Source organism: Parasteatoda tepidariorum, chromosome 9 (assembly GCF_982258835.1).
Source record: "Parasteatoda tepidariorum strain Cologne lab strain chromosome 9, Ptep-v5.0, whole genome shotgun sequence".
In the NCBI taxonomy this organism is placed as follows: domain Eukaryota; kingdom Metazoa; phylum Arthropoda; class Arachnida; order Araneae; family Theridiidae; genus Parasteatoda; species Parasteatoda tepidariorum.
Genome location: NC_141763.1, coordinates 28082243 through 28106325, shown reverse-complemented (window position 1 = coordinate 28106325; position 24083 = coordinate 28082243). Strand labels below are relative to the sequence as shown.

The 24083-nt window shown below is 30.8% G+C and overlaps 1 protein-coding gene across 2 annotated transcripts in view; it reads left to right on the top strand.

The window, feature by feature from the left end:
* LOC107447662 (alkaline phosphatase) overlaps nucleotides 1-16720 on the top strand; it is a 37506-nt gene extending 20786 nt beyond the window's left edge. For both annotated transcript variants that reach the window (XM_071186370.2, XM_087151142.1), the window contains exons 4-9: nucleotides 3212-3386; nucleotides 10711-10892; nucleotides 11118-11325; nucleotides 12909-13247; nucleotides 14796-14912; nucleotides 16286-16720. In XM_071186370.2, the coding sequence (XP_071042471.1) occupies nucleotides 3212-3386; nucleotides 10711-10892; nucleotides 11118-11325; nucleotides 12909-13247; nucleotides 14796-14912; nucleotides 16286-16572 (1308 nt within the window). In that variant the 3' untranslated portion in view covers nucleotides 16573-16720. The remainder of the gene's footprint in view (nucleotides 1-3211; nucleotides 3387-10710; nucleotides 10893-11117; nucleotides 11326-12908; nucleotides 13248-14795; nucleotides 14913-16285) is intronic.
* The last annotated feature ends 7363 nt before the right edge of the window (nucleotides 16721-24083 follow it).

Sequence of the window (24083 nt, the reverse complement as noted above, 5' to 3'; positions counted from 1 at the left end):
TATTTTCGCTTTTTAATAAGTTATGTTTTCCTTTATTCCTTTAAAATAAACTTCATATAAAACTGCGCTTTCAAAATGTGCAGTTTAATAAATTTATACTAAATAACTGCTTTAGATCAATAAGGAATTTCTTTTGTATTATTGTTAAATAATATCTTTGGCGATAAGTTTTTAAAGTAACTATAACTGAGTAGAAATAATGTAAGTAAAAATGATGAATATGAGTTTGTGGGTGAAGTTTTAAATGTATCCGAGCTAAATTATTTGAATAAGTTAAGTGATATAATCGGAATTTAGATCTGTCTTAATATGATTTAAAATTTTGTGATAATTAAATCGAATAGTTTTCAATTTTGATGTTTCAATTTGTTTGTGACAAATAACAAATAACCCCGGTGTTTATTTGTTAAGAATCAAATCAAAATAATAAACAATTCAAGATATAATTAGAAAAAGTGCATGTTAAATAAAATGATAAAACTATTTTGAAAATAAATAAAGTCGTTTTAGAGTTAAAAAAAATATTTTTTAAGTTTATCTTAGAAAGAGAAAAAGCATAATATAAGATGAAGAGTGAGTTTCTTCTGATATCTTTTGAAAGCTAGTTGACCCCCGCAGTTGACCCCTTCTGTGACAGTGATTAGTTTCGGGTTACTTAACACTCGCACCCCCACAAAAAATGTAGGGGAGACAGTGAAACGGGTTTTGGAGGTGCAATATATTTCGTCCCTTTTCGAACCTATCCTTACTGAAGGTTGGAATTGAAATGAAAAGGCCTCCTCAGGTATTCTTTGGCCAAGGTTGGGCCCATGTCCAAAAGTTCGTGAATTCGATCTCCGCCGACCGAAGACTCCCCGTGTACAAAATGGTGATTGGTGCATGCTGAATTTGCCGGGGTCACAAAGATCTCCAAGTACCCATAACAAATCAATGTCTGTGGGGGTACAGGATCGAAAATTGATCTCACTTCGGTTCAAGTCAAAATTACGATATGTTCAATGGATGGTGTGTGAATGTGGTCTCCCTGTAAAACGAGTTATGACGTATGTGTGTAGCAGAAGTCTATTTATTGGCCATATATGGCACGACTGAAAACAAGAAACGCACCCACCATTCTTTAAAATAGTCTTGTCAGTGTTGACAAGTAGCGGAAGACAACAACAACAACCTTTCGAGTGCAAAAAATTTTTCAAATTTTAAATTGACGTATACCATTGTATGCTTTGACCGCTTATACTTATGTATTCGATATTATAAGTACATAGACTTATACTTAAGAATTCGCAGTATTCTGCTGCTTAATGTTAAAATATTTCTAAATCTAAATTTATTTATGCCACCAATAAGAATTCTGAGTAATATTAAAATATTTCAAATTCTAAATAGACGTACGCTATAGATAAGTTTTCTCTCTGCTATGTAAAATCAGAATATTTGTACTTCTAAATTTACATATGACACCGATAAGTATTCTGCTGAGTAATTATGTATGGCACCAATAAGTATTCTGAGTAATATTAAAATATTTCTAACCCTAAATAGACGTATGCCACCGCTAAGTATTCTGCCGTGTAATATTAAAATATTTTTAATTCTAAATAGACGTATGCTATAGATAAGTATTCTCTCTGCTATGTAAAATCAGAATATTTGTACTTCTAAATTTACATATGACACCGATAAGTATTCTGCTGAGTAATTATGTATAGCACCAATAAGTATTCTGAGTAATATTAAAATATTTCTAACCCTAAATAGACGTATGCCACCGCTAAGTATTCTGCCGTGTAATATTAAAATATTTTTAATTCTAAATAGACGTATGCTATAGATAAGTATTCTCTCTGCTATGTAAAATCAGAATATTTGTACTTCTAAATTTACATATGATACCGATAAGTATTCTGCTGAGTAATTATGTATGGCACCAATAAGTATTCTAAGTAATATTAAAATATTTCTAACCCTAAATAGACGTATGCCACCGCTAAGTATTCTGCCGTGTAATATTAAAATATTTCAAATTCTAAATAGACGTATGCTATAGATAAGTATTCTCTCTGCTATGTAAAATCAGAATATTTGTACTTCTAAATTTACATATGACACCGATAAGTATTCTGCTGAGTAATTATGTATGGCACCAATAAGTATTCTGAGTAATATTAAAATATTTCTAACCCTAAATAGACGTAGGTCACCGAAAAGTATTCTGCTGTGTAATATTAAAATATTTTTTATTCTAAATAGACGTGTGTCACTGATAAGTATTCTGCCTTGAAATATTAACATATTTCTAACCCTAAATAGACGTATGCCACCGCTAAGTATTCTGCCATGCAATATTAAAATATTTTTAATTCTAAATAGACGTAGGCTACTGAAAAGTATTTTGCTGTGTAATATTAAAATATTTCTAATTCTAATTAGACGTAGGTCACCGAAAAGTATTCTGCTGTGTAATATTAAAATATTTTTTTATTCTAAATAGACGTGTGTCACTGATAAGTATTCTGCTGTGAAATATTAACATATTTTTAACCCTAAATAAACATATGCCACCGCTAAGTATTCTACCGTGCAATATTAAAATATTTTTAATTCTAATTAGACGTAGGCTACCGAAAAGTATTTTTCGGTGTAATATTAAAATATTTCTAATTCTAATTAGACGTAGGACACCGAAAAGTAGTCTGCTGTGTAATATTAAAATATTTTTAATTCTAAATAAACGTAGGCCACCGAAAAGTATTCTGCTGTGTAATATTAAAATATTTCTAATTCTAAATAGACATAGGCCACCGAAAAGTATTCTGCTGTGTAATATTAAAATGTTTTTAATTCTAAATAAACGTAGGCCACCGAAAAGTATTCTGCTGTGTAATATTAAAATATTTCTAATTCTAATTAGACGTAGGCCACCGAAAAGTATTTTGCTGTGTAATATTAAAATATTATTAATTCTAATAAGACGTAGGCCACCGAAAAGTAGTCTGCTGTGTAATATTAAAATATTTCTAATTCTAATTAGACGTTCTCCACTGAAAAGTATTCTGCTGTGTAATATTAGAATATTTTTAATTCTAAATAGAAGTAGGCCACCGAAAAGTATTTTGATGTGTAATATTAAAATATTTCTAATTCTAAATAGACGCAGGCCACCGAAAAGTATTTTGCTGTGTAATATTAAAATATTTTTAATTCCAATTAGACGTATGCCACCGATAAGTATGTCCCAGATTCAGCTTCCACAGCAACAGCTTTTCTATGTGGAGTGAAAACCATATACGAAGGAGTTGCAGTCACCGATAAAGTAAAGCACTCAGACTGTTCCAGCATACCTGGTACGGAGGTCAGATGTATTGGAGAATGGGCAATGGCTGAGGGTGAGTATTACTAATATCTCAGATAAATAAACTATACATTGTAAAATAACAGCATGGCTTAGAAGAGATTCCCATTTTTCTAAAAAATGGATAACCCACTTTTTAAATACTCTTATCTGTAGCGTATCACTTTTCCAGAACAATGAATTTTTTTAGAAGTAAACGATGCATGCACTTTTAAGGAGAATTATTTATTAATTATTAAAGAAATAATTATAGGACAATAAGTAAGGAATTATTATTTTAAAATTAGTAAGAGCAGAATGGAAGGTTCTAGGGAAGGCTCTGGCACGCAAAGGGTTGCCATGCCAATAGCATACCTGCCAACTTTTACGCATTTGGCGTAAAATTTAATTTCCACATTTAAAGTGGTAGTAAAATGTATGTTTTCTATATATTCCTTCCATTTATAAACCTAATTTAAAATTTAAATCCACCACTATTTTTAAAAACTTTAAGCATATATTTTACATACCCTCCAACTTATGAGGATTTTGAAAATAATTCTTTCTAGTGGTAGCGAACCAAAGTAGAAATTTTTGAAGCAAATGGATGTCTCATAAAACTTTTATCAGAACTTAAGAATCTAGCCATATGGCCTGCACTTTTATAAGTAATAGAGGATAAGTTACGCTAAAATTAATTTTTTTTAAATATTAAGACATTAATTTTGCTACAGTCTGAAAAGAAGATTTCTGAAACTACGGAAATTCCGTAGCAGTTGGAGGGTATGTATTTTACTATGAAATATTGTCGTATTAGTCCACCTAAGCTTTATCCAAAAACAGCATTTATTTTGGCCTAAAATTGTAATTTGAATTCGAATTTACTATCACTGGGGAAAATCATCCGCGAAAGGATTAAAAATTGGCAGGTATGCAATAGAAGAAGACGAAAAAGAAAAGTTTGGCCTGTCTGGTTATTGAAGACGACTTGCTATTATAGTAGAAAAGTAATTTGTTATTGCGAATCTGATAATAATGATTCATGTACTATTAAATTATTGCTGTAAATTGATTGATGTATTTATGCTCTAAAATCACAACTACTAGAAATGAAATTAGTTAAAATGTAAGTTCTTCTAGCAATTTTATTTTTTCGTAAATTTATCACAAATAAGCTAGTAAACACAAGGAGAAATAAAAAACTCTTTTAAAAAATTACAAAAACAAACAACATATACGATAAAAGGAAGTTTTCTTCAAACAACTCCTTTAATCTCGTACCACCTCTTGACGAAGTATTTGTTCACAATTCAATTAATCACTCAGTTACGTTACATTATACCCATTAATGAGCAGAAAAACTAAAAGACTTCTAGTAAAATTTCTAAAAGAAACCCGAAAATCCACCATTTCTTTCCACATATATATAAAAATATTTATTTCTACTAAAATATGTAGAACATATAGTAAAATTAAGCAGTAAACTGTAAAAACTTTTTAAAATATAAAGCTCTTTAAAATGGAAAAAAAACTAACAAAAATTATAACTTATCTAAATAGCTAATTTGTTTAAGTTTATTAAATGTGCGGTTTTTATAATTTTATAAATTTTTTTTAATTACTAAAAAGGTACCATTTTGAATTTATAAAATGGAAGCTTTTAGAAATTGCGAAAAAATAGTTATTGAAAAGAGAACAAACTTCCCATATAACAAAATCATGTATAAAGTTATAAATAATATTTAATTATGACATTGGTTTTCAAATAACACAAAGTAAAGAAAAACGTTTTTATCTTCGAACATTTTTATTACATTTAAATGTCAGAAAAAACTCTAGCGATAAGGAAAGTCGAATCTTAAAGGAAACTTTACATTGAAATAATTGTTAGTTATTTGGCAAATATAATTGAAACTTTTATTGCATGATTTCGCACTGTCATGTAATTATCATTAATTAGCGTAAAAACCCATCGCGATACATTATTTAATGAAAATATTAAATTACATACAATGTTGCAGAAAAGCACTCTCAACGCTTTGTAGGAAAATTTATTCTAGTGGTAGCTAAGTTTAGGTCTTACTGTAAGATTCTTTATTTTGTTAGTTTGATTTAAGGTTATTTTTCACAGCACTGTATATGAATGATTCAGTTCATATGAAAAACGACTTTGTTCCAATTCCCTCACGGAGAAGCATTTAAAATGTTGGCAAAATTACTAAATAGTCTACCACTCTATAAAATATTTTGAAAAAAATCTTAGTAGTTAGCAGGACTGAAGGTAAATGGTCAAGTAAATGATAATTGCATGAGGTTTGTGAGAAAAATGTGTTCTTAATATTGCCTTCGAGTATTTAACACGTTCACGCCGGGGTGACCCACCGATGGGTCACGATGGATTGTCTCATCTTGGCAGCGCACCGGAGTAAAAACTGGTTACAAAAAATTTCATTTTTTACTTTTTTTCCGGGAATAATAAAAATCCATAACTACCAATTGTTTTTAACGGATGCAATTTTTATACTGAATTGTTTCTTCGCCGTGATAAATTTCCTTACAGTGAATTGCTATTGTTGAGAATAGATTAACTCCTCCCGAATATTATCCAATATTGAAATAGTTCTTCTACTAGTATTTTCACTTTTCCCGGCGTGAACGTGTTAAGTAACATTTATTACATGTAGCGAACATACGAAATAGATTATAATACTAAAAGATTTAAAGTTAAACTTATATCAGAATTGCATTTCGCGAGCTTTATTCTTGATTTTTGCATCAATTTTTATTTTTTAAAGTGGTAACAAATTATATACAATATTTTTAGCTTTGCTTTATAAAGCTATTTATAATGATTTTGATCACCACAACATATCTTAAGTAAAAAGTCGCATAATATTGTTTATAAATATTAATTGCTTGAATAGTTAAAGTATTTTCTATTTCTAATTGTAAAATCAATTTTTATATCGCTTCTACTACAAAAATTTTTTATTAGTGAAAACAGCTGCTAAGATTTCGCTATTAATATAGGTTTAAATTATATAGATGCAATGGTGAACAATTTCTTTAAATTTTATATTATTAACATACTAGAGAAACATACTAGAGATATTAATACTAGAGAAACGTTTTTTAAAACTACGTAAATAATGGAGTGGCAGTGATACCAATACCACATGCCATTAAAAAAAATAAAAAGTGGTGAGTGATAACCAGCAAAAATCTGCTAATAGAGCTAAAATCAACAAATTTTTCGAACTAAAGCTGCGAATGGCATTAAATATTTTCCTTTAAATATGAATAATTTACAATGTATGTCATAGTGGCAGTTACGACTTAATAATTAACTAAACAAAAAATGAATTGAGTTTTTACCACTTCTTTAATTTTTAGTTGCTGTGGCATCCTTGTAGTAGTTGGAGAGTATGCCTAAACTTGTCAAATATAACTATTAATTTTGAATTATATTTAACAAAAAGCGTAGTTGGTAGTCATACTGAAACAAAAATTTAAAGAAGCAGAATTTTTGAAATTTTAATATATTTTTGAAGTTTTTATTTTGAAATACTTATGAAAGAAGACCCGTAGAAATAAATGGTAACGAAAAATTCTTTTAAATTTTTATTTGTTCATAATTGATAAATTTTAAAATAATAACCGGCGTAATTAAAACAGCGGCTATAGCTCTCCATTAAAAATAAGTGAACGGAGAATCATACCAATTCTCAATTAGTTTTATGGGAAATAGAAATATTTTGGCTCTCGCTATAAGTTAAAAATTTAAAGAAATTGTGTGTGTTTTACAGCAATGAAAACTAGAGCTATCAATTTTTATTTTAAAACAAACTACCGGAGCCGCTATAGCTCAGGGGATAGAGCGTTCGTCCTCCAATGAGGTGAACCGGGGTTCGATCCCGACGATGGTTGATCGATACGAATTCCTTATATGGCTTGCACCGACCACTGTGCTGACGTGAAATAACCTCAGTGGTAGACCGATCATGGGTTAGAGTCCCTTTGCCGTCAGGCTAACCGTGGGAGGTTCTCGTGGTCTTCCTCTCCACGTAACGCAAATTCGGGTTAGTTCCACCAAAAAGTTCTCCACGAAGGCAAATTTCTCCCAATACTTGATCCAGGAGTTCCCTTGTCTTCTGGATTGGTTTCAAAATTATAAGGCTGCAGAGTTGAACATCAGTAGTAAACCCCAAATTAGGTCGGCTGTTCAACCACGGATATATAAAATAAAAAAACTACCATTTTTTAAAAAAATTTTTTTGATCAGAGCTGCGCTCATTGTTGATTTCTATCTTACGTATTTTGAAATACGAAGCTATGTTAAGTTAAATAACGCAGTTTAAACACTTTTAAAACAGATTCTAAGAGTAGTAGTTACTGAGGATGCATCGCAGTCTAAAGTAGTGAATCTCAAGTATATAATAGTTTTAAAAAAAATTTACGAAAGTGGCTTTCAAGTGCCTTTTACATTTAGTTAAAAAAGATTCCAACCTCAAATGAAGCGTTAAAAGTGCTACAGCAGTCTGACGTAACATCCAAATGAGGAACCAAACGGCCTTGTTATTCGCAGAAAACGGCTATTTATCTATCATGTTTTTACAGAGACCATGCCCTAGTGAAAAGGAAATCCTCACAAGTGTCATAAATCTTAAAAGACGTTAAGTTTTTACACCTATCTAAAGCAAAAACCATCATGTTGACTTAAAAAACTATATTCGGCGCACCATGACAGTGTTTCTCATCTCCTTCAGTCAAATCAGCTTTACGAGTTCAACTCGTTTTTTTCAGTTCGGGTTTTAATTTCGGTGACCTCACTGAGTGGAACACTTGATGATGATCTGTGTGTCGCATTATTTTTTATGGATTTATTTCTTTATTTTACGAGCATCGTTATTTTAGTTTTTTGTGTAAGTTGTGAATAGGATGGGAGGATTTTTTTTTATTATGTCTTGTTTGGGTTTTTTTTTTCTTCTTTTCGTTCCTCTTAATTAATTGCAAAGGCGAAAACACATGGTATCATAACACATCTTTAGCACATCTTTTAATGCTATAAATATTGTAACTTCCTTTTCAGGAAGATAAAACAAAGGCACTGATTATATTTTTTTCATCGAGCGATTAATTTAAAATTAATTATGTATTATATCATTCAATTAAACCGAAATTTAATATGACATCGATTTTATCAATTAAAAGCCATATTTAAATATGACTGAATCCCTTGAAACATTATAACAGAAATATGTATTTTCAAATTATTGTATTATTATTAACGGGGGTTTACAAATTCTAGTAGCTCGGTCATTGTACAAATATCTAACTGCTGGTGCCTAGTAATTTGGAATAGTACTCGTACTTTGGACTAATATTTTCCTACAGATTATAATTTTTATTAATTTAATAATTTACATAATTATTGATTTATTTATCTACATTATCATTAATTTAAATAACATTTTTATTAATTTAAAATTAAGCTTATGTAATTATATCATTTAACTAAATCGAAATTTAATATCATAACCATTTTTCAACTAAATAGTTAAATTCAGGATTTTAAAGATAAATGGAGCTTAGAAAATTTAACCGTATCTAACAGCAAGAGAAAAACGATTTAAATGTTACTAAATTCCTTGTAACACTATTACAAAAATATTTCTAAAAAATAATCATTCCATTATCAACAGGAGTCTTAATACCATTATTACATCGATTTTGTAATAATGGGATTAAAGACTCCTTCCTCGGTCACTGTACTTCTAAAAATTAACTGTTGGTGCTTTGTATTTAAGAATACTGGTTTCAAACAGTTCTTCAAACCTAAAATTCTGAATATTTTCGTAAATTAAAGCTATTTTCGCTGATGACGTCATCGTTTGCAGTGGTCTATGTTTCTCACTTTGTTTTTCTATGATTTATGGTACCCATGAAAAATGAATAAATGTCACACAGAAAAGCTATGTTGCTCTTGAAGAACGGTTCCTAAACGCTGCTTCACGGAGCCCTACCCTAGGGTTCCGTTAAAGAGTTAAAGGGCTTCCTCAAGTTGGTATTTTCATAACCAGTGATAAGGTTCGAAACCTCCGATTATATTTAGATTCAACCTGTAATTCATAATTTATTTAATCTTTCTGTTGCCTTTATGAAATTATTGCAAGTAAAATGACAAAGAAATAGAAATAACATTTCTTAAAAGAGAATATAATATTTATAATAACAATATGTTGAATAAATTATGAAAAGAGCAATTATTTATTAAACATTGCATTAGTGAACATTGCATTGATTTTCCAATCAAAATAAAATAACCAAATTTTTTAATGAAGAATTATGTTTCCCTAATAGCCATTTTCAACGATTATAGCAGTTCCTTTTAGTTTTCATTTATAGGTAAACTATTATTCGGCTTATTTTATTCATTTTCAGCTTATGTATAGACACCAAAACAAACCAAAAAAATTATAACTAGACTGCATACAGCACAAGGACTGAAAATTTAGCTGTCGGATATAAAACCTATTTTAATATTATTAATGCTATATGGATGAAAAATCTTCATTCATCAAACTAAACATTTTTAAAGTGGTCTTCTATGGTGATAATGTTCACGATTGCCTTAATAAATGTAATTTATAAAAGGGTTCTGCCAAAAGAAGTTTATAATTATGGGTTCCCGTAGCCGAAAAAAATTGGGAGAATTAGGCGATAGGTAATATGGTGATTTAACCCTTTCGCGCCGACTGTCACAAATACGTGCCAGCATAAAACCGTATCAATCAGGGTAAAAAGATAAAACTGGTTATCAAAGTAATTCTTTAGCAGTTTATTTGTGGGCGGAGTTATAATTGTTTGATTTATTTAATTCACCATTACTTTGCTCAAAATAAAACTATTTAGTTATACTTTAAATTAACATTGATTATATATATGATTAAACAATCAATAATTAAAGTAAAAGTAAAGTAAGTCTGTCAATTTAGCAACGACTACATCTAAGTTACCGTTTTTTATTTAATTACAACTTGATTCTGATTTTGTACGAATGCTATTCTGAATCACCCGTGTCCAAGGGGTTAATGCCAATCTCAGCAATCGAGTGAAAGATCTTTAGCAGTTGAGCTTTCAGATTCACATTTCTTATGTTTCTCTGAGATATTTATAATAACATTTTTTATAGCTCCCTTACAATTTGAACTTGTTTAAGAAAATATATCGCTTACTTTAAAAAATAAAAATCTCCAAGTTTTAAAATTCAAGTTTGAAACAGTTTATTGATAACCATGTTTTGTTTGCCTTTTATTTAAACCCATTATTACGTTTTTTTAAATATTGAACAATGTATTTTCAAAATTTTGCATTCTCAGGAAAATCTGTTGGCTTGGTTACAAATATGCGAGTGACACATGCAACACCAGCTCCTTTATATGCACATAGTCCTGATAGATGGTGGGAATTCGACAGCAACATCAAAAACGAAGGCGATCGTCTAATGTGCAAAGACATTGCCCGACAACTGGTTGAGAACTACCCGGGCAAAAACTTGCAAGTTAGTAGTTTCCTCTTAACGCTAACCCTAAACGTTAAAGTGATGTTAACCCTAAACGTTAAAGTTATATCTTTTAACGAATTCTTACCAGAATTAATGTAAATTTACTACCTTTATAAAAACCAAAGAGATCTCTGATAGCGTTTACTCAAAAGTATTATTTTTTCACAAGCCTTTTCAAAACTGTCATTTTTTTCACGAATGTCTTTTTTTTCGGATTTGCAGGTGATATTAGGTGGTGGACGTGAAGGTTTAATGTCTAACACAACGTTTGATCCGGAATATCCCGAGAAACGAGGCAAAAGGGGAGATCATCGTCAGCTTATTGAGGACTGGAAAAAACTCAGGGAACAAAATAAACAGAAACATCGCTATGTTTGGAATAAAAAAGAATTTGAAAAAGTGGATCCTAAAAAAATAGATTACCTCCTAGGTATGTCATTTACATTTATAAGGCATTTAAATCATTGGATTGCCAACTTCTTTGTTTTCTGCAAAAGACTTTATAAAATGGTTCGAAATAAAAATAGAAATTTGTAGAATTTTGTCCACACTTTAAAATGCTCACCACAAGATGATTGGAACAAAATGGCATTTTTCTTACATATTTATGTTAAGTGTAGGCAAAATTAATGTGTAAGTGGATTTTTCAATACATAGTGGAGACAATCAGTTAGAAAAGAACAGGTTTTTAAGACCACAGGCTTGGCTCAAGCGGTAGAGAGCTCGCCACCCTTATGAGACGATCCGAGGGTTCTTATACTGTTAGTAGGTGGTAGATTCGATTATTGCTCTCGGATCGCACCGATTACAGATCTAGATCTAGGTGAAATATCTCCAGTGTTAGACATGATGATTTAGGATGCTTTTGACTTTGGGTTAACCGTGGGAGTGTTCGCGATTTTCTTTTCCATGCAATGCAATCGTTTGTTAGTTCCAGCAAAAAGTCCTCTACGAGTGGCTTTGCTCCAATGCTGGATTCAAAAGTTCTATTATACTCTGGGTTGTGCTCAAAATAACAAGGTTGAGTAGTTAAACATAATAGTCATAAATCCGAATGGGATAGACTTTTTATGTAAATAATAATAAAAAAGAAATTCAGGATAATAAAATAATAAGTTCTGGCTCATGGTATGACTGAGGTATGTTGCAGTGTGATGATACAGTGAAACTGATATGCGTTCCCAAATATGCTTCACTCCTATAGTATTGTGTGTAATAGAATCAACCAAAAACAATAGAAGACGCAAGTGAAACGACTATAGGGTGAATACAAAAGCTTTTATTGGCTGCTTTAAGTTCATGGATGGTGTTTGAAAAAATTCTTCTTTGGGAATTAATTTCGGCATTGAAGTACATTATTTTTTGTCAAATGGGAGTGAATAATTTATGTTTTTTTAATATTCCATTTCGTCTTAGAATTGTCTATAAATAACCATGGTCGTGTTGGTCCATGAGAATCAAACTTCTCTTGATGGTTAACCATCATAGTATTAAAGTAGCATCTTCGATCACGGAATGATGGAAATTTGTTTGCATATCAAAAACCATGAACTCATAATGGAAAATGGTGGACGATGATTACCATCAAATGATTTTGGACTGGAACCAATCGGGATCATAAGGGATAAATCGCACTGAAACCAACATAAACCATCAAAATGTTTTGATTGGACTATCAAGAATTTTGATTTGGGAATGTTTGTTGTTTGGATTACTAATTTTTCATAGTAGGTAAACATTTTAAGGATTTGATTTTTAAAATCTATGATTCTAATTGGTTCCTATGCATCTTGGTTTTAACCCATATTAGGACACCTTTTCTGGGATTTGCACATTTGCAAACATTTTTATTTATAACACTGCGGTGCTTTTAAGCTTTGAAAATTTTGCCAATTCTTTATAATGTACAACTATATTCGATTTAATAATAATAATCATCGTAATTATGTTATAATCTTAATTTTAAAAAGAGTTTACGCATACTAAGAACCTTTCTCCAATATTTGTTTGCAGGACTTTTTGAACCCGCTCACATGTATGATGTGACAGACAGGCCGGATCAGAAATCAGACTTTGACGAACCTACCTTAGCTGAAATGACTAAGAAAGCAATAAAGATTCTCTCAAAAAACAGTAAAGGTTTTTTCTTACTTGTGGAAGGAGGCCTGATAGACAAGAGGCATCACAGCGGCAAGGCAGTGAGAGCCGTTTCTGAAGCTCTCGACTTGGAGAATGCTGTCCGTGTGGCCTTGGACTACACTTCTAGAGAAGACACTCTGGTTATAGTAACATCTGACCATTCCCAAGGAATGGTTTTCGCTGGATACGCACCTGTTGGAACTGATATATTTGGTAAGTGTCCATTTCCTGTTTTAGAAGGGGTCTCCGGACCCTTTAACATTTCACATGGCATTGCAAAATACGTCAACTTCTAAGCAGAATCAACGTCAATTCTGAACTTTAATAAAAATAGATATTACAAGAAATAAATTGGTTTCTTGGAAATAAGCACGATATACTGCATCAGCAATACCAACGCCTCCCTACAGTTAGTTCGATTAGACAACTTTGAAAGGCTAGCAAGTTCATCATCATCATTTACATAATTACTGGGCATTACGAAAGAATCATTTTACACAGAATCTAGTTAAAATAAGAAATTGGTATCAAACATAAGTCTAAAAATTTGTCTAATTTATGAATATGATTTGTTTGCCTTATTCACTTGTCAGCCACTACAGATTCAATTCTCAAATATATATGATAAATTTCTCTCATTTGCTTTTAAAATAAAAGGGCCATTTAGGCCTCAGATGCCCAGTTCTACAACAACGAACGAATGTTTATTTGGATTCATTCGCACCACTGGTTCATTTTTTAAATAGTCCGCGCAGAGTACTTATATAAAACCGTGTGGAATATTTTTGATGTAGGTGGTGATGGTAATACACATTATCTTCAAAAACAATTACAATATACTGCATCAGTAATAACATCATTTTTCAAAAACAATTACAAATGAATGCCAGCAAGCGTCGCAGTGCGCGCATATCGATCCTGATTGGCTGTTTACACGAGACATTTGCTTTTGTTAGCAATTGTTCTTTCTATTCTATTTTGAGTAAGTCTAACCCGCCAAGTATCAATTCTCTCAAGGGACACATTCACTTTCACAAAGGTTTCCCTGATTCTTTCACTATTTATTTCTTACTTAACACAAAGACAGGCACCAAGCTGTTTAGAATATAAACAAACTAATTATGGCCCGAGGTTTCTAGAAACACAATACAAAAACAAACATAGTTACCATAAAATACACATGCAAATAATAAATCTTGTTTAAATAAAAGAAATAGACAAGAAAGAATTATATTTTAACAAATTCTATATGCGAAACGGCGTTGTACTTATTTAACGTGACGTTAATTAACATTCTAGATTATGTGGAGAAATTTAGCTCTAATTTAACGCGCCTTCTTGTTTGTAAACAATCACCTGCAACTAAAGTCATAAGTCACGTGTCTGTGTATCAGAGGTCTTCTTCTTCTTAAGTTTCAAGAGCCCGATATAGTTTATAAATTTACATTATAAGGATATGTTTTCAGTAATGCATATTATACAAGCAGGTCGTCGGGCTACCGAAGCGGGGGTGCCATCCCCTCCGCAGAGGATCAAAATTGTGATGGAATGTCTTCGGATCATCCTCCGGGATGTTTCCCAGACCGTCGCCAATAGCCCATTGTGCAGCTCTAGTGCGACGTAAATTAACAACAACAACAGCAGCATATTATACAAAATCCTTAATTAAATGTTCATAATAATATTCGTCCTAATAAGCATATATTGGATACTATCTATGCTTATTCCTTATCATTGAATGGTATGAATTTATTTATTTAGGAATAGCTGAGATTTCAAACGTGGATCGTATGCCATATACATCTCTGATGTACACTTCTGGTCCCGGATACAAAATTACAGACAAAGGCAGGTCAAATATAACAGGTGTTAATACAGGTATGTTCATTTTCATTGTACCAAATCACGTTCAACAGAACTCCTGGAAAAATTTTCTGTCAAGACCATAAGTGTAGCCTCTTTAATACGTTTTCAAAAATTCAGAATGTTTTTGAAAGTTATTTATTTTTATAAGCAAAAAAAAAAATCTATTTTTAATTTATTAAAATCTATTTTTTTAATTTATCAATGGTTTAATGAAAATGTTTTTCACTTTTAATATAAGTGGATCTTAAAATTCACTCAAAGACTTTTTTAATCTATTTCGATTATTACTTAGCGATTTCAATGTTAGTTTATAATTATAGTCATGAATTATTTAGTTTAATTTGTGCACCATATGAGTATTTTTTAATTGGAACTATATTTATCAACATTGTGTAATAATTTTTAAAAAAGCTCGAAAACTTTGAGTACTGTTTTAACTTTTTTTTTGTTTTATAGCATTAAACAAGTTCCAGACTGATTTCAACTTTAAATTAATATTCTGATTTGTTGCAAGAATTAATTTCTAGGTAAAATTCGACATTAGTATTTTAGGTTTAATTCAGACAACTTATGTTTAATTTTCTTATAGTTATTAACCATCAAGTCCCATTATAAACGAACAAAATAACCTTTGTTTATAATTGATTAAATTTTTGTTTGTAGCGTACGATTTTTCACCATGTTTCTATAGAGTTGATTCTAAACTATTTGATTTGATAATCAAATAACTTTTAAATAACTAAGCACTTGACCAGATAAAAACATAGATCAAAAGCATAAGAATATTTTTTTAAAAATTCGTTCAATGTTACACACATAGTAAAAATCTTATTTTTCAGTTTTTAAAGAAATCTCATATTAAGGAATAACAATGTTAAATTATAAATAAAGTTCTACATTACGATGGACCAGATTTTGGACCTGGAGTGTGTGTTATCAATGAAGATCGTTTAATCCCGGTAATTAACACTACTTTTATAGTTTGGTGAATAACTAGGATACACTCTATACCCAAATGTGACTATTCTTTTCAATTTATGATACTCATATTCCATTGTACAGTGACAGGATTGTCTCATTTTCTATTACTGTCACAAACTAGAGAACACTTTGCAGAGTTTAGGGAAAATTTTATCAAATAATTCATTATTCAGGGAAAATTTTAAGAAATTTTTCACTTTATGAAAATTGAGAAATTTGCTGAAATTCTTTGATCTTTCCCAGTCAATAGCTGATTTTTTCCCAAGACAGGCAGCAATAAATAACCCCATTACTTTCGAAAGTGTTCTCTTGTAAGTACATTCTTGAAAATAATGAAATATTAAAACGATGATTCTTGAAAATGATTTCTTGAAATGATGCATCTTTCTTTTTGCCTCCCACAGCAAATAAAGACTATCTGCAGCAAGCAACTGTACCACGATCCTCAGCATCACACGGAGGCGAAGATGTTGGTGTGTACGCTATAGGACCCATGGCTCATCTTTTTACTGGCGTGTATGACCAGCAATACATAGCACACGCTATGGCCTATGCTGCTTGCATCGGCCGCAATAAAGAACACTGTCAAGGACCCAATGAATACAGAAGTCCTAATGAAGCTCATCGTTCTCATTTATGGAAATGGTGGATACAAGTGCTAGTTGCTTTAACAATTGTGGTGATTTATTAAAGACATGTACTCCTTGTTGAAAATTTAGGAATTCAATCACTACAATGTGCCTAATGTCTGACGTGTAAATGATAAGCATGTACATATGTTTTTAGTTGTATATTTTGTGCGTTCAAATAAAATTTACCTCCATTAATTCTCAAGCGTACACTCAGAAGATTCTTAACTCTCTAACTCTTCAAAAATCGGTAGCTAAATTGAAAATGTAACATACTCGTGACTAAAAAATTATTGATCAATTTTCAAAATACATAATCCGATTTAAAAAGCTATTTGGAAATTCTTTGAATTTTTTTTTCGTTTTTCAAAAGAAATTTGTCCTCAAAATTTACTGTCAATTCCTGAATTAATATTTTCAATTTAGCAAATTAGTATTATTTAGTTTTTATATCCAGAGAAATAAATAGCTTATAAAGGGTTCACAAAATTATTGTAGAGCCAAAATAATTTTTATTTTATTTTCAAAGGACTATTTATTTACAAGTATACAATGTAGGGGAGAAAGAGGCTAGTGCAGACATGGGACTGGAAGAGACGAATGTAATATTATTGCAACTTATCACTCAATCCTTGTGAAGTTTTGCAGAATGGCAAAACTCTTTACACTTTCATATGTAGTAACAAGACAAAACACTAGTTTCGAACAGTGAGCGTCATTATATTGTGAATGATTTTGCTAACTGATGATGCCAATAATAAAAGAACCGTTTAGTAGCAGAAAATTCACGTTAATGCTAGCAGAAATTTCCTCATATGTCATATTTGATTTACCTTCCTTTTAATTAATAAATAATGGGTCTAACCTAACTAATGATTTCACGAAGCTAATGTCTACACATAGATATGGAGCTACAGTGATCTTGTCAATAATAGCAGAACCGTTTAGTGGTAATAAATATACGTTAATATTAACAGAAATTTCATTTTTTGAGAAAATTATTTAACATTTCGATGCTCGGAACACTAAACGAGAAATTGTTGCTGAATTACAAAATTTTTTCCATCAACATAATCAGTTAATTAAATTATTTAGAATTGCCCTCCACTAAATACCATCTGATTAATTCGAAGCTGTAACAGCGAAACGCGAAATAGTCAAATTTTTTTCACTAACATTGGACAGAAAAATTGATATGTGAACATAAAATGGTGTTAATTGAGATATACGCAATTTCTTTTAATTACAATTCAGAATGGATGCGTTGCAACACGCGCAGGGTACAGTTATTATCTAGATTAAAGTTTTAAGAATTTCAATGAGCCTCCGAGCAATAGTTATGGAGAAGTCGTGTCCAAGGTCATATTTATTTTGAATGAGTCACCGAAAATAAGTTCTCTAAAACTAATATGATAAAGATTTTGTAATATGCGGTTAAAATGCTATTCCTTCTTTAGATTGAAGTCTGCAATAAAGATTCTTTTTTTAAATATTGTAAAACATCATAAACAATTTCTTTTTTGCATATTAAAACCTATGTAAATCACTAAGCTCTGTAATTTAAAATGAAATTTAAGGAAATACCTTGGTAATCCTTTTGAAAAGTGATGTTTTATTACACATTTTTTAACATTAATAAAACTAATTATACATTACCAATCAAAACGTTTTCGGTTATTAATAATTTTAATTATAAAAAATGCATAAATAATTTTGTATAGAGTTTGATAATGTGTTATAAGACAATTAAGATAATTTATTAAAAAAAGATTTAAATAGAATCTTTACAATTGCGTGTATTTTAATGAATTAACGACAAAAAGGTATTATGAAAATAATTCTTTATTTCCTTAAAAGGAAAATAAATAAATTTTGAAACATTTACCAAATAACAGTTTTAGACAATGAAGAATAACATTATAGCAGTAAATATAATTTAAGAAAGAAAATTTGATTATCTTTCTGGATTGATTCAAGTTGTCCATCATGCAAAACATAAGTCTGTCATACATATGTAAAATGAAAACTTTTCAGAGTCATCATCATTTTATTACTCTTTCAATGTAAATTTTTACTTTTAAGTCGCTTTTTGCAATGACTATAAATTGTCCGTAATGCAAAACAAAAGTCCGTTATGCAAAACAATAGTCCTTTATGCAAAACAATAGTCTGTCATACAAAATAATAATCTGTCTTATGCAAAACAGAAGTCCGTCCTGCAAAACAATAGTTCGTTCTGCAAAACAGTAGTCCGTCGTACATGAGTGAAAGGTAAACTTTTCGGTCATCATCATTTCCAAATGAAAACTCAAGATTTAAGTCCGTCATTGAAAAACTTTTCAAGATTCATCACCATTTTATTACTTTTCCATTGTAAATTTTCACTGTAAAAGTCTTTTTTTTTTTGCAATGACTAAAAAATTGTCTGTCATGCAAAACAATAGTCCGTCTTACAAAACAATAGTTCGTCTTACAAAACAATAGTCCGTCTTGCAAAACATTAGTCAGTCATGCAAAAAAAAAATTCCGTCGTATATTAATAAATGGTAAGCCTTTCAGTCAGCATCATTTCATAATTTCCAAACGTCAGTTCAGGATTTAAGTCCGTCAACGAAACACTTTTCAAGAGTCTTCACCATTTTATTATTTTTCCAATATAATTTTCACTTTAAAGTCGCTTTTTGCAATGACTATAAATTGTCCGTCATGCAAAGCAATAGTCTGTCAATAATATAATCTGGAAGAAAAGTATTTTATGTCTTAATGATTATAACAAAAGATGCATACAACAAATGATAATACAAGAAGAAAGCGAGATTTTAGATTGAATGGTAATTTTTCTGACAAAAATAAATTTTTCAGTTCCTTCACTGGGGTGAAAATTTTTTGTTGAAATTGTACAATTACGTGATCTCATTTAACTCGGGTGTGGGGATTTCAAATCTCAAATTAGTTCTTTTCGAAAAACAAATTTTTTTCTTCTTCAAAATGATGTTTTCAGTTTAGTATATTTTTTGTCTAAATGTACAAGTTTATTAGGAACATAAAGGTTTATATACAAACAAATATACTTGTCTGCTCCTTTGAAAATAACATTTAAAAACGTATGACTTTAACGCATCGCATCATAAACTGAAATGTATTATCGTCTTTTCCCCCCATTACCCATGTATCAGAAAAGTGGGGACATTTAGTATTCCCTCAAATGAGTTTTAAAAACTCCTGGTTAAAATTAAACTATGAAATCGTATAAAAATGTTCATTGTCTTGTCATTGTTCATTGTCATATATTGAAATGCTTATTCATATCAATGTATCATTGTCATCCCACTGTAGATAGTGGATCTATATTCATGAATCCAAGTTTGTCTGCTGTCTCGTTGCAGTCAGACAGATATTACAGATAGTAAATATTAAGCTTAATCTAACATACATGTGGCAAAATTTGTAAATGTAATGTCCTTATATTTAACAACTTTACATTCTTTAAATTTAAGTTGTATTTAATACAATGAACCTAAGAAATATCAATAAATTCGTATACAGTTAAATCTGTATTCAAGCAACATAAATTTTTTTTACTTTTTGTTCTTTGCGGTGTTCTCGACATTCACCTTTTTAATTTCTCTTAAAAACAAATTTATAGATATTTTAAAAAGGAGTTTCAGCAATTTTTTGCTATTTGTCCCTTTGCTTTTTTTTAATAATTAAAAGATAACTCGGATGAAAAATCTGCAGATTATAAAATGATATACAGCACTCAATCCCGTGCTAGAGGGTTTCCGCTACAGGGATTATGAGTATTATATTAATAGCTTATCTTTTAATTAGTTTTATGAGTTATCGCGATTCAATAGTCTGCGATCATATCTATGACCCCATCTTAGGCATTTAAGTGATATTCTGAGCCCAGTACAATAATTTTTAAGTGTCACATATTTGTATCATAATTTTTCAAGTTTTTTTTAAAGAAAATTATAAAATAAAGAACTTACTTGTAATTAATTTGATCCTCTCTTCTTGAATAAACTAAATACGCTTCTATAAGCAGTTCTCACCCACTTTAAAGCACGTCCTCTCTTTTTTTCCTTTTTAACTGTAATCTCTATGTTAAAAAAAGAAAAGTTTTACGCATATTGTCAAAAATAAATCAGTAATTATATAGATATTTTATTTTTATTTCATAACTGCCGTCGAAAAGACGACCCAATTTTGAGTTTACGACTATCAATGTTCAATTATGTGTTTTGAACCTAACCCAGGGAACATTTGGATGAAGCATTGGTACAAACTAGCCCTCGTTGAGGACTATTTGATGAAACTAACCTGCATTTGCGTTATAATGAGAAGAAAACTTCTAGCGGTAAGCCTGACGGCAAGGGAACAATAACCCATGATTCATCTACCATGAAAGATATTTCACGTTAGAACTGTGCTTGGTGTCAGACGGGGTAGATTTCGTATCAACCAGTCTATGCTGGGATTCGTACTTGGTTACCTCATTGGTAGGTGAAGCGTCTATCCCTTGAGCCATCGCGGCCCTTAAGCCATTTATGACAATTACGAAAGTTTTGTCATGACACATTTTAAATTGGGTTTTTATTATCCTTTTCTAAAATAAACCCAAACAAGTAAACGTATTGATCGTTTGATTATTAAAATTGTGAAGAGTAATACCATGATTATTAGAAACACTTCACAGTTTCAAAAACGGACTATTTATCTTGTTTTGATGTTTTACTTCCCGCTTTTTTAAATAAGGATTTGTTAGATTTCGATTGCCTTTTTGTTTCATCCTCGATGAAATTAATATTTGCTATCCCCAATGAGTAGACTATTTTGCCTTCCTTTTAAAAATTTAAATTAATTGCAGAAAGTACGGGACACCTTATAAACTGCGTAGAAATACAATTAACTCTTAAACATTATCGAAATCCTAAATTTACACTTAATGTAGATGGTACAGTTTTATTTAAGCATAAAATGGTTTTGCATGGATATTATTAATCATACTAGCACATCACTTATTGATTACCAGACTTTTATCTAAGCCTTTAAATTATACACATCTTATAATGGAGGAAATATATTTTAATTAATTTATTGGTAACAAAAATGAAGTTTAAACAAAAATAAAAGTTGCCGCGAAATTTTCTTTGTAGTTAAGAGTATGTGTGCTTATTATTTCTTTGTTTATACTAAAGTGATTAAACTTTACGTTTTTCGAAGTTTACGAAAACGGTCGAAGGAAAAAAGTTCGTTTAAAATTGTTAAGTAATTGAAGTATCGAAGTCAACAAAATCGGTTAAAGAAAAAGTGTTTGTTTATACTTGTTTTAAGAGTTCTTACCTTTATGAGCAATCGCTACTTCATCAGAGTTTATCCTCACACTGTCAATGGGTTTATCAACAATAGATTCTCCGTTTATCTCATTTCTTAGATTCCCTGATTCGCCTGTTTTTGCGATTCTTTCGTCGTTCATGTTTTTATCAACCGAATTTATCTTTATGAGATTCTCCATTCTCTTTTCCATATTCTCCATTTTGATATGGAGGTATTTCACTTCATCTGTCAATTCAGTCATTTTAAGCAAAATGAGGTCAATGTTTTTCTCCATATCAATCTTTGTGTTATCTTCAGTTTTTGTCACGTTTTGTTCCTTGTCTGATTCGTCACTGTCAGTTGGTTTCATACCGCACTCATCCTCTAACTTGATGCTCTTTACGGAAAGAGTATCCAACATCAGTGTTATCATCTCCGTTCCTGGTCCTGGCACACTTTGTTCATCCGTAGATTTATCTATTACAATCTCACTCATTTGGGTTTCATTCACTTGCATCCTGTTTCTTTCGGAAAGAGTTTTTGTCTTTTCTGCATCAATATTTTTTAAGATCGCAGCTTCATCTACTGATAAATGCTCGCTGTGGAGCGAAGGCGCAGTGCTATTTGTCGGTGGTGTGTGTTTAGCATCTACGTTATTATGAATGCTGTCATCATCTTGGTGAAAAAAGTCGTGCATCAATGCTTTAGAAGCATTTAGTCTGTGCAACGCGTCAAATTTCAAAAACTCTTTAATAAAATGGAGAGCAAGTTTCACATCTGTCTCAAGCAAGTCATCAGCACTGAAGATTTTTGTCATTATTGGCCACAGTAAGCTATTTTCCTGCGAAGAAAGTATAGCTAGTACATATTTAGATATTAATTATAGTTATTATAAATTCGATTTATGTTTAGTTCTAAATTTATTAAAGTCCTATAAAATTCTTGTTATATTTGTCCCATAAATTCACACATTACATTACACATCCTTGCCGAGTGATTCAAAGGAAAGAATTTTTTTTTAATAGTATTTGTGAAAGATAAGTATTTGTACCAGAAAGCAACAAAAATGAATTTAATTGAGTTAAAAATCATGTCGGTGATCGCTGGCACATTTGAAATTAATTTTCGAAACTCATCAAATCTTAAATTAAAGTATAGAGATGGTTAAAGCAAATATTAATATAATTAAAAACTAGTTTTAAAAATTAAAAAATAATAAAAATGTAATATATCTATTTTGAAAACGTTTTTGCTTTAATTACAAACCAAAAAAATTTTTTAATCAATGTAGGAGTTATTTAATCACAATAAAATTTGCACGTGGGTATTCAAATCAAATAAAATAGCTTGCTTAACCCCTTGGGGACGAGTGATTCAGAAATGCATTCGTACAAAATCTGAATCAAGTTGTAATTAAATAAAAAACGGTAACTTAAATGTAGTCGTTGCTAATTTGACAGACTTACTTTGCTTTTACTTTAAGTATTGTCAGTTTAATGTTATACAGGGTGTCTCAGTTAAGCGCTTCAGAACTTCTAAGAGGGGTAGGGGGCATCCTGACGACTCGAAATCATATAGCAATGTGGGGTCGGAAATGCTTTCCTGAAGCGGTGACGTACACAGAAGCACCATAAAGAAAAGAGACCGTAAGTGAAAAATCGCTATAATAATGCATTGAAAAAAATATATGGCCCCCTCGGTCACCCGACCTATCATGTCTTGATTTCTGGAGTCATATGAAAACATTGGTTTATGACACCCCTGTTGATAATGCGGGTTGCAAGAATCGCAGTAGCTGCCTGCGAGATATGCCTGGAGTATTGCAGAATGTTCGAATGTCCATGCGCTGGAGATGTGAGGTGTACATTGTAGCCGGTGGTAGAAACTTCGAACACTTACTTTGGCCCATGTACCATACAATTTTCTCAATGTATTATTATAGCGATTTTTCAATTACGGTCTTTTTTCTTCATGGTGCTTCTGTTAACGTCACCGCTTCAGGAAAGCATCTCCGACCCCACATTGCTATATGATTTCCAGTCGTCAGGATGCCCCCTACCCCTCTTAGAAGTTCTGAAACGCTTAACTGAGACACCCTGTATATAATCAATGTTAATTCAAAATGTAACTAAATAGTTTTATTTTGAACAAAGTAATGGTGAATTAAATAAATCAAACAATTATAACTCCGCCCACAAATAAACTGCTAAAGAAATACTTTGATTACCAGTTTTATCTTTTTACCCTGATT